A 12,349-nucleotide genomic window follows, 5' to 3' on the forward strand; every position below is an offset into this window, starting at 1 on the left:
CCCATTCACCTGTCCAAATCCTTACCTTTCCAGGCCCTGATCATTCCTCCCTCCTTGATCAGACCTCCTTGATCAGACCTCCTTGATTCCTCTTTGATTTCTCTAGATCTCCATTTTGTTTGAACTTCGATAGCAACACAGAATTCAGCACTTGGTTATTAGGTTTTAGTATGTTTGCTGCTGTCTAACGTATTGTAGTCCTTTAAAAAAATTAATGTATCGTAGTCCTGTTAATGACAGGGCCGTGTCTGACACATTTATTGTACCTTTTCACAGAGTTTAGCTGGGTGCCCAGCACACAAATTACAGAGCACAAGGGCTTGGCACGTGACAGGAGCTCCTTTCTCTCCCTAATGGGTAACTTTACGGCCATACTAGACTTCTTGTCACTTCCTGAACATGTCATTTTCTTAAATGCCTTTACATCTTCCTCCTTTCCCATGGCTATCAAAATCTTAACTCCTCCTTACAAACCCAGCTCAAGTCCTACCTCGGTCCCCTATGTCAGAATTAATCGCTTCTTCCTCTGAGCTCCTTGATCTTTTTACATATAAAAGAACTTTTTAATTTTTGCTACAAAATATTAGAGTCTTCTAGACTGTGAGCTCTCTGAAAGCCAAAACCAGATCATGTTCACTTTATATTTTAGCACTTAGCACAATGTCAGGCACCCAGAAGACAATATTTGTATATAAATAAATGAATGAATGAATTTACAATTTCATTCTCCAATTAAGAAAGTAATATCTTGCTAATTTCTTTGATTTAGCTTTGGCATTTTCACAGAGGGAGGCAAGAAATGTCTGTAAAACTATTCAGTGGATTTTGGATTTGACCAAATTAAATAAATTTTGTGGTTTGGTTTAATACTGTATTGTATTTCAACTCTTAAGTTGTGTTGCAGCATTGTTCATAAAGTAAGAAACTGGAGTCTATCTATATGTCCAGCAACAAGAGATATATATGATTTTAACACTTTCACAGAGAAAGAGAAAGATTTAAATTATAACCTATACAAGCTTCCATTTGTTCTATGTCTAAATTTCTTTTTGCATTTACTTGACATTCATTTAGCGGAATTCCCACATCTGGTTGGTAGAGTTTATTTTTAAACATTTACTAAAGTTTTTTTTTTCCTTAGGCACATAGTAAGTGAACACATTTTTAAAAATTATAATTTCACATGTATTATAGTTCATTAAATGGACATCAACCTGTCTGCATATACACAGCCAGTATATCCATGGGTCACACTGAGTACCTACCTACAATAGTGAAGAGCACAGGTTTTGGGCCCTGGCTCTGCCACAGGTATTAGTTGTGTGATATGCTGTGGAAGTTTCTCTGTACCTCAGTTTCCTCATCTATTGAATGGGGGTGATAGTACTTACCTCCTAGGGTTGCTGTGAGAGTTACATTCGTTCATACACATAAAACATTTAGACAGTATCTGGTACATACTGAGGGTCGAAGAATGTGTTAGCTGCTATCATCATCATCATCATCATCATCATCATCATCATCATGATTATGATTACAAAGCTTCAGGGAGTTAATTTGTTCAATCTTGCTTTGCCTAACTGCTGTTTTAAAAAAACAGTTTTAAAAAAACTTCCTTCCCAATCTGAGTTTGCTTCATTTTTAGAACCAAGAGACTAATCAGGCGGTGCTCTTTAACAATGAAACAGGCTCCCTCGTGAGGAGTGAGCCGCATTGCGGTTACTCTACTGTGGCTGGAAAGTGGTCTGCTGCAATAGCCGCGGTACTGAGAGAGAGCTCTCGAAGGTCCCGGTTTAATAAATGACTGCACGACTCATTCTGAGGTTCTTTTCAAGCTCCAAAGTTCTATGGCTGTGTGCCACGTGCAGGGTCAAGCGGCAGCCCTGCAGGGAACCTGCTGTTACACTCTGAACCGCGGTGGAAACTACTACTTTCACTGAAAAGCAGAAATCTTTAATCTCCTCCTGAATTCTGAATAGTGAATTTCCATAGCAGTAAACCACGTTTGGTGACTCAAGTCGCTCAGCAATTCTAGAGAGGAAATTGTGAAATTATCCGTGTTTGCCGAGAAAGTACTTCCAGTTTTTGCCAAAAGAGGGAGCATAGGAGCAGAAAGCACGTTTGTCCAAGTCTTTCACAAAACACTTGTTTGGATTCTGTGTTTTAGGTTTTTCTTTCTTTTGCAAGGATGGGATGGGACTAAATGATTGTTATAGCCAACTTTCTCTTCTTAATATTGTCTCAAGATGGGACAGTCAAAGATTGAAAATACACAGATAACTTTGAAAGATCCCTCTCTATCCCTCCCAAAGTGTTCACCTCATGCCTGGCTGCCATATACTAAACAGCTCTAATTAAGCTGCTCTCATTAAAAGGAAAGGGAGGAGGAGCGAAGCCAGTGACTCCTCCTGGCTGGAGAAACAATTACAAATTTAATCAAAGTGCCTTTTAAAAAAAATCTCCTGGCTGCCACAGATTGTTTAAAAAAGAAGGATTCGTTGTATACATAATCTAGATCTTACCTTCACTACGACAATGGATAAGTTATTGAAATAACCAAGTTTAATGAAAGTTAATCATCAGGCTGCTTACTTACCCACTCCCTAGGGCTAAACACTCCTTTGTGCCAAACAAGGGGAATGATGTAAGCGCCTAGAACCATTTGTAGAAACAAGTCTTTGATTCATGCTCATTAGTCACTAATTTAGGGAAAATGCCTGCATATGACACAGAGGTTTCTAGAAGACACACATCTCCATACGAAGTCATTTTCAACCCAAACTTGATTTTGCCTTTGTAAAGGCAGCTTTGGCAAGTTATCCATTACTGCGTATTTTCAGGTTCAATTCAGGAGAATTCAGCAAATTTATACATTTTTAGTTGGAGCAACATATTTGGACTTTTATTTTACTCCAATTACCAAAAGTGCTCTGCATCATGTTAGCCTAAAACCTTAAGGAATAATCATACTTGGAAAATGACCAGAGCTTAAAATCTTCCAGGAAATTTATATATGTTATATAAACTAATAAGGCAGATTAATACATTTGGATTTGATAGTTTAATGAAATGGCTTCTTTTATTATTGCTGCCCATGGAAATAAATAAAGCAAAATGATAGAAAGTATTAATCTAAAGAGGAAAGTGAAGCGTTTTGTAATTTCTTAAGATCCGGTTTGAGTTCCACAAGCCTTTGAACAATGCTCTCAGACCATTCTGGTACACTCCCTGGACCTGAAAAAGACATGATCTTGCATTCAGTTAATGGACTTATAACAGAAAAGACATTATCCTATTATAAGATGGTTCTTAAAGGACAACCTTTAAAGTTGGATTATTTCCTGAACTAATACAGAAAGCAAGATAAGCGGTGGCCTTTTGGAATTTACAGTTTAGCGAGTCAGTTTCACGCAGCAGCTGGCAGCACCGAGTCTTAGGAGGAGCAAATCCATGAACGCAAAAGCAGATTTCACAGGCTACATTTTTCTCCTTTATTTGGGCCATCATGTGGAAGACAGATTATTTTCCAAAACGATTAAGTACTCTCATCAATTAGCCAGCTAGAGTATTAGTCCTGAAGGAAAAATATAATAAGCCCTTCTGGAAGTGCCAGCTGTCAAAAAGTGTCAGAGGTAGTCAAAGCTTTTTAATGTTCCAATCAAATCACAAAATGAGTGGAAAGTCACTGTAGAAAACCCATTAAGATGCATTACTAAATGTCCAATGTTACATAAAAACTATAAATAACTTTGTACTTTTAGGGTGGTTTTTTTATCAATTTGCTTTTCTTGAAGTAATAATGATGCTCTGCCTCAGTTAATAAAGTGATTTTGGAGCTGCCTTAGTGTTTAATCCACACACTCTTTCTGTGTGGAATAAGATGGCAAGCAATAATCAAATCAGAATTATAAGCATTCCGGGGCGCCTGGGTGGCTCAGTTGGTTAGGCGGCTGACTTCGGCTCAGGTCATGATCTCACGGTCTGTGAGTTCGAGCCCCGCGTCGGGCTCTGTGCTGACAGCTCAGAGCCTGGAGCCTGTGTCAGATTCTGTGTCTCCCTCTCTCTGACCCTCCCCCGTTCATGCTCTGTCTCTTTCTGTCTCAAAAATAAATAAACGTTAAAAAAAAAATTAAAAAAAAAAAGAATTATAAGCATTCTTTGGAGTATCTGTCATTAACAATTTTAAAAATTAAGGGAAGAGCACCAAAGACAGTAAAGGCTAAAAAAATTAATCACCAAGCTTAATAATCTTACAAGCTGACTTTCATTAGGGGAATAAAATGCTGTTTCTGTGAAGGACATCCAGTCTTTTTCAAATATTTGCAAAGGAATACATACTCTGGCTAAAGGAACATCACTTGCTACAGGCTTAAAAATAACAAGCCAGTAGCCAATACTGAACAAAGATGTCTACCTCAATGTTCAGAAACTGACTTAATTGAATTAAGAAAGGTTTGCTTCCACACTGAAACACAGCCTTTCCTCTTTTAGTATCTGGTGGATCAAGTTGTTGATCCAAAGGCACAAACGGTAGCTGGGCTTCTGGCAGCTGATACTTGCCCAAATGAGAGGCTAAAGTAACCTGAGTACCATATTCAAACCACATAAAACATTAAAATGCTTCTTTTTTTTTTTTCTTGAAATTTGTTAAAAGAAGTTTGTTTCCACACTTTCTTGGTAACTTCTTCCTTGCTCTGAGGGATCCCATCTCTTCTTGCCATAGCTGCTAGAGTTACCAATAATCTCTGTGCTGGTATGTTTCTCTGATAACCAGGAGCTTTCAAACAAAAAAGTAAAAGTAGGAACACACTTGGAAACAAAGAGATCCAAAGCCATAATCAAGTCTGTATGTTCCACACAGGGTAGAAACAATTTTTTTAAAATAAAAAAAAATCATTTAATGTTTATTAATTTTTGAGAGGGAGAGAGAGTGAGCGTGTGCAAACAGGGGAGGGGCAGAGACAGAGGGGGACAGAGGATCCCAACAGGTTCTATACTGACAGCAGAGAGCCCAACGTGGGGCTTGAACTCACGAATCACGAGACCATGACCTGAGCTGAAATCAGAGTCGGACTCTTAACCAACTGAGCCACCGAGGAGCCCTGAAACAACTTTCTTCATCGAAATGCTCTTCACCTCTCATCGCCACCCTTAGGATAGTACAAAGAACTAACCCAAGATGGACATGCTAATAATACGAAATCTGTTTTCAAATCTAAAGGGAAGACATTTAAAAAAGTATAATGAAGCTGAAGTGAATTTAAGGGTAGTATGTGAATTTAATAATTTTCTTTAAGGGAAAATCAAAGAAACCTTCAAGTACCCTGTCCAAATGAAAGAGAAATTAGAAGCACTTTGGACTCTTGAATTTCACTTGGAATCCTATGCTAACTTTTTAGCACATGATAATATCTATATTCCATGACTATTTTTCATACTGTTAGATTTTGGGTGAAAATAACAACTAATCCTTAAATTTAATACAATACTATAAAATGAGGGGCACCTGGGTGACTCAGTTGGTTAAGCGTCAGACTCCTGATTTCAGCGCAGGTCATGATCTCACTCACAGTTTGTGATTTCGAGCCCTGCACTGGGATCTGTGCTAACAGTGTGGAGCCTGCTTAGGGTTCTCTCTCCCTCTCTCTCTACCCCTCCCCTGTTCACACTCTCTTTCTCTCTCAAAAACAGAAATAAATAAACAAACAATACTATAAAATGAATACTTAAAAAATAATTTTGATGCAACTATATAATTCAAAACCAAATAGCCATGACATGTGCACCAAGTTTTATTTGCTTTTAAATCATACAGTCAGAACAAGTATGTTATTCAAAATAGTAAATTTTCTTGAATTTTACAGAAGAAAGAGAAACTGAAGTGAAACTGTGGGAATTGCTGAACTTCAGATAAATGTTTCTTCAAAACAAGAGATATTAGTTCCTAAAAGATTCCTCTAAAGTTAAAAAAAGATTAAGAAGAACTTTAAGCCATTGGGTTATTACATTTTTTAAAAACTACATGCTTCTTAATGGACATATGTTTACATTTACAGAGAGTAAACTTAGTCTCCTGTCTCATAAAACTCAGACGACACGACTGATATCTAAACTAAGCAAAACAATAAAAGCGGTTTTTATTTTTAAAAAACTTTAAAACCTAAATCTACCTTAATCTTATCTTCCAAGAAAACTTAATAGGGAATGGCTAATCTGAAAGCAAAATGTTGCACAAATCATTTTCAAGAAGAGAAATACATTATGGGATTATGCTTACATCTAGTAGCATCAACTAAAACCCTAAACGATGGCACATGAATTCAGAGTATCAGCCGGTCCTCTCCTCCCTCCTGAATTACCTGACCAATGGAAGTTTGGCTTTGTTGTTTCAGAAAGCACTGTTTCTTACATTCCATCAATTGTTCAAAATCACGCCACATTTTCGCTTGTTTCATATTTGGACCATGACTTTCTCGTACAGCTTTTTGTTTTTCTCGGAGTTTCTATTATAAAAAAAAATCAGGAATAATTAAATCTCAGTTACAGGGATTTACTTCTGTTGCTATAATCAGAAGAATATGGTATGCTTTGAACATTTGATGAGTAGCAGTTAACTAAATCAGGTTCTCCTGAGATGAATGAAAACTAAAATGATAAAAGTTAATTAAATTTATGATAGACGTAGGACAGCTTGAAGATAAAAAGAACAGAAAAATATAAAAGGAGGTGGGGGGCACCTGGGTAGCTCAGTTGGTTAAGTGACCAACTTTGGCTCAGGTCATGATCTCATAATTCGTGGGTTTGAGCCCCGCATCAGGCTCTGTGTTGACAGCTTGGAGCCTGGAGCCTGCTTCAGATTCTGTGTCTCCCTCTCTCTCTCTCTCTGCCCCTCGCTGGCTTGTGCCCTCTCTTTCAAAAATAAATAAATAAACATTAAAAAAACCTCAAAATAGAACAACCATATCATCCAACCATTCCCCTAAAAAAAAATAAAAGAAAGAAAAGAAAGAAAAAGAAAGGGCAGGGGTGGGGTGGGGTGGGGAATAAAGGGAATCGGGAAAGTAGAAAGTGGTTCAGTATCATGGTGTACAAAAAAAAGTGTAGATTTTGAAAGTCGGAAGACTTTGGTATATAACTTGGCTTGGTCACTAGCTCTAAGTAAGACAACTTCTCTGGACCTCAGTTTTCTCAATTGTAATTAAAGCTAATAATAGGGGATAATTATAAAATTATCTGCTTTATAAGATTATCTTTTCACAAGATACAATAGATCTGGAAATACTTTATAAACTATCATGTGTTATATGTTATTATTATTAAGTATTATATCCTTTCCTGAATCTGTGTATGCTCTGTGTATACCCAAATAAATAAAATTGTACGCATATATTTCTCAGGGAGAAAGTTTCATGATTTTTTTAAAAAGTACACTATTAAATAGGCCCAAACCCCTACCAGAATTATTTTTGTTACCAATAGCCTATATGATTCCATCTGTCAAAACTATTCTACTCACAGACTCTAACATTATTAACAAGAATAAGAAAAGCTTTCAATAAACTGTAAAAATATACTTTGGCAAATTCAGAAAGGGTGACTGAAAGGAGGCTTAGCAGGAAATGAGAGGAAGGAAGGAAGAGGGGAAGGATGGAAGGCAGGTAAGCAGAGGAAAACAGAGAAGATGAGAGCGCACACATCAGGAAACACAGTGTACACAGTGACACTGATTATGAAAAATCACTAAGGACAGAAAAATAAGCAAAGATGCAGAAATAGGTAACAGAATGGTTCCCATTCTTTCTGCCCTTGGTATATAGTTGATCTAACAGTTGATGTAAGGACACAAATGAGAAGGCTGGTCATTGGTACTTGCCCAAATAAGAGGGTAAACTAAGCTAAGACTAGATTCAAAACACTTTACTAAAGACTGCCCTCCACAGCTGTTGCTAATGAAAGCAAAATTGACAGCAAATAGCAACAGGAAACAAAGCAGAATTAAGAAAATATAATTTAAATATAACCAGCAAATTTTTTTTTTTTTAAATTTTTTTTTTTAACGTTTATTTATTTTTGAGACAGAGAGAGACAGAGCATGAACGGGGGAGGGTCACAGAGAGGGAGACACAGAATCTGAAACAGGCTCCAGGCTCTGAGCCGTCAGCACAGAGCCCGACGCGGGGCTCGAACCCACCGACCGCGAGACCGTGACCTGAGCCGAAGTCGGACGCTTAACCGACCGAGCCACCCAGGCGCCCCAACAAATTTTTGACACAATATCTGGCATGCAAATACATCTATTTAAGTCTATGTTACAAAAAAAAGAGGGGGGCAACCCAAGAAACAGACCCTTCACTATAGAGAACAAACTGATGGTTCCCAGAAGGGAGGTGGGTGGGGGAGGATGGGTTAAATAGTTGATGTGATGGGGAATAAAGATGCACTTATTGTGATGATCACTGGTGTAATATGAAAGTGCTGAGTCACTATACTGTACACCTGAAATATTACACTGTATGTTAACTGGAATTTAAACAAAAGCTTTAAAAAAAAAACAAATATTTTTATCCTCATGAACTAAAACAAAAGCAGTAAGTCAGATCTAGAATTTTAAGAGTTCTTAGAATAACTTTAAGATTAAGGTACTACTTAACTATACATTTTCCTATATTATTGAAATAGTTTCCTTGTCAAAAATCCTAACAACCTATAAAAGTTATTTAAAGAACCAAAGACAGGATGTGGGCATTGTCTATGTCAGAAATATTAAATTTAATGTACTTCATAATCATGTGTGTTTGAAACCTTTAATTTTATGAATACAACTGCCTTAGTATGTAATTTATTTTTAATGTTACTGCCACTTAATTACTGCCACTTAATCCAAATTTATTTTGTTGATAGTTGTAATGCACAAAGAATACTTGTCACAAATTCGATTGTTCTTTAAAGGGGAGGTGGGGGGCGCCTGGGTGGCGCAGTCGGTTAAGCGTCCGACTTCAGCCAGGTCACGATCTTGCGGTCCGTGAGTTCAAGCCCCGCGTCGGGCTCTGGGCTGATGGCTCGGAGCCTGGAGCCTGTTTCCGATTCTGTGTCTCCCTCGCTCTCTGACCCTCCCCCATTCATGCTCTGTCTCTCTCTGTCCCAAAAATAAATAAAAATAAAAAAAGTTGAAAAAAAAAATTAAAAAAAAAAATAAATAAAGGGGAGGTGGTATAGTGGGTAGAGGGGAGTTATAACTTTCAGTACAGTATTCCACAGTACTTGGTAAGGCAAATTCTAGTATATGATCATGTGAATTTTAGCACTATGATAGATTGGTTAATTCCAGAAAGTCAGTTGGACTGAGGTGGTGAGTGGATGTTCAGTCTATGCTGGTTTGGAAGGCTTAGGCTATCATCACATTGAAAGGCTAGGTTTATTCAGTATTTGCCTTAAAATTTAGATCTACTCTATGAATGAAAGGATTGAAGAACTTTGTTTCTTAAATGATACATCCTGACAATTGGGGAATGAGCTAATCAATGGCTCCTTTTGCTGAAATAGTCTTGTCAGACTGTTACTATCACTTTTCGCAAAGATCCTGCAGTAAAACACTACACTGGAAAGGGAAAGAATAATCTTTATTCTGATTTAGCAGTTACATTTGGGCCTTTGAAAGGATTCAGGTTTGATAAAAATTTCTGTGCACAAAGCATCCATCCACATACTTTTCAAAACAAAAGAAATAGAGGAATGCTTTCATATGAAAAAATATATTACCTAACATATAGAATGTTTGGGTGAAAGCTAGTTATTGACAGTCATACTAAATCCTAAAACCCCAAAATCTCTAGTGAATGTTTACAACTTGATTCAAATGTATGCTTTCAAATATGAAATTATTTCTTTTTTCCTTTTTGAGTATGGCATGTCAACCCATAAATGGAAGGAGATGTGTAGAACTCACAATTTCTCTGAGGTATTGGAGGTATCAACTTAAGGTTTCCTTTCTTTTTAAATTTACATTAATATGATGGGCATTTATTCACAAATAATACAGAAAGAACAGATGAACACTTTTTTAGAGAAACAGAAACACTTTTTAGAGAAATTCCAGGTTTGGAATAGGAAAAGTATAGGATAAGCCCGGAACATTTTGTCATACCAGAAAATAAGCCATCAAAATCTAGCAGAATTGTTTCCAAAGCATTCAGGAGCTGACTTCAAGAGGCTTCTACTGGCTTAACATGGGGCAATTCGAGAACTGACAGGAATAATAATTATAATAGATTGAAATATCTCCAGTAAGTTAAATCTAGGAGTCATAAAGGTACTTGTCAAGGATGATTAAAAAAAAAAACAACAAAAAACTCATCATTTTGAAAACCAATAAACAAGCAAATCAGCAGTTATTCTGCCTTTCTTATCTGAGCTATATCTTAGGGTAACTAAATAGTTGATAAGGAGTTACTCTTTACAGAATTATTCCAGCCAATAAATGAAGAAGGAACAACATAATTAGAATGCCATCATTTTGCAACCTCTAATGAATTAATGGGTCTAGGAAGTGACTTCATTGGCTGCCTACATTATACAGAGCCTCCTCAAAGAATACATACTACTACCTATGAAGTATACTTCCCAAATATTGAATTATATTTAATCAAGCCTCTATATCTAACTACCAATTCAAAGGACATACTGGGGACAGAAGAACATGCTAGTTGACACCATAGGAATGTCATCAGCAAAGTTCAGGATGTTGGAAACCCATCAGGACAAGTAACTAGATTTTATTTTTCTTTTAATTTTCCAACAAATAAATTGTAAAGAAAGATGAAAGAGTAACCCAGAGGAAGATACTTAAGAGCTATATCAACTAATAGCACTGTATGAATTCTTATTAGGATCCTGTTTCAAACAAATAAACAGTAAGAAATGATGAGACAATTGGTGAAGCTTGAACATTGACTGAGTATTTGGTATTATGCAATTATTGTTAAATTATTTTGGGCATGATAATGGTATTGTGGTTATGTTCAAAAAAGGCCTTTACAATACAAACTGAAATATGATCAAAAAAATATAATAGGATCTCTGAGATTTGCCTAAAAATGATTTGGGGTGGGAAATAGGTGGGACTATAGATAAAACAAAATCTGTCATTAAGTCTAATTATTGAGGTTGGATGATGGTTTCACATGAATTCATTACACTATTTCCTCTACTTTTTATATAGGCTTGAAATTTTCCATAATCATTTTTCTAAGTTTTTTAGTTTTTAAAAAAATCTTTTAAAAACACTTTTACAAAGACTATTTAGGAATTATGCCATTGTTTTCCATACCATTTTTTCCCTGAAATTTAGAATATTACTTACAGGTTTATGGGAACTGATTCAGCATTTATGTAAAAGCATAGATACATGTATGTTTTTAATAATAATTCAAACCAGAATATGTAAATAAGGATGAATAATTTTGTCATCACCAATATATTGAGTCAGACCAAAAGCTTAATTATACAATGCATTAAGACTGAAACAAAGCCATATTTTTCAATTTTACTTTCCAAATGGGTAAGCATGTATATGTATACACACACACACACACACCCATATATACATGTATATATATATATATACACACACACACACACACACACACACACACACACATATAGATGTAGTCATTTTTAGGTTGCTGACTCAAGAATATTTGAACAGTAAAATTAGATGCCAATATATAGTCAGTATTTTAAAAGAAAAACTGCAGCAGAGCCCAATGTGGGGCTTGAACCCATGAACCACGAGATCATGATCTGAGCTGAAATCAAGAATCAGATGCTCAACTGACTGAGCCACCCTGGTACCCCAATCTACATATTTCAGTTTAAACATGAGGAAATGAATTCCAAAGTGGTTAAGGAGCTTTTCCAGAACCACAAACCTAGGACTGAAGCCAGCCTACTTGATGACTGGTCCTGAGTTTGATAAATATAGACCTTAAAAAAAAAAAAAAAAAAAAGAATGACAGAGCTGGTATCTTTAATATGACTGTCAAAATGTGTTGCTTTATGAAGTCAATTAGAAAAATCAGTGAGTTAGTCATTTAAGTCCCGATGATCAAGGTCTTTACCAGCTACCACCTCTTCTACTAGGAGTGGCTCAGAGAACTGAGAAAACAAGACTCAATCCCATATTCCTCCATTCATAAGACTGGCAGGGAGGGAGCTGAATATGACAAGTAAGGGTTTTTGATTATTTATGTTAAATGTATCAATATTTGTAAAGGACATAGACCAGTGCCTGGATCATAGTAATGAGCTTTGTGCTTATTAAATAAAATAAATAAGTTTATACTTATTAAGA

At 36.3% G+C, this 12,349-nt stretch overlaps 1 protein-coding gene across 12 annotated transcripts in view; it reads right to left on the bottom strand.

Annotated features, from left to right (window-relative positions):
- Window positions 1-12,349, bottom strand: part of IFT81 (intraflagellar transport 81) — a 210,804-nt gene that overhangs the window by 14,529 nt on the left and 183,926 nt on the right. For 8 of the 12 annotated variants that reach the window (XR_009250512.1, XM_058691283.1, XM_058691289.1 and 5 more), the window contains 2 exons: window positions 6,360-6,503; window positions 3,053-3,234 (listed from right to left, as the gene is read on the bottom strand). Coding sequence is in view for 9 of the 12 variants with exons in the window: in XM_058691283.1 (XP_058547266.1) it covers window positions 3,133-3,234; window positions 6,360-6,503 (246 nt within the window). In the remaining 3 variants the exon portion in view is untranslated. Of the gene's footprint in view, window positions 1-3,052; window positions 3,235-3,553; window positions 3,575-5,774; window positions 5,958-6,359; window positions 6,504-12,349 lie in introns of those variants that run through there. The other 4 variants (XR_009250513.1, XM_058691287.1, XM_058691288.1 and 1 more) reach the window with 3 other exon arrangements.

This window comes from Neofelis nebulosa, chromosome 11 (assembly GCF_028018385.1).
Source record: "Neofelis nebulosa isolate mNeoNeb1 chromosome 11, mNeoNeb1.pri, whole genome shotgun sequence".
NCBI lineage: Eukaryota > Metazoa > Chordata > Mammalia > Carnivora > Felidae > Neofelis > Neofelis nebulosa.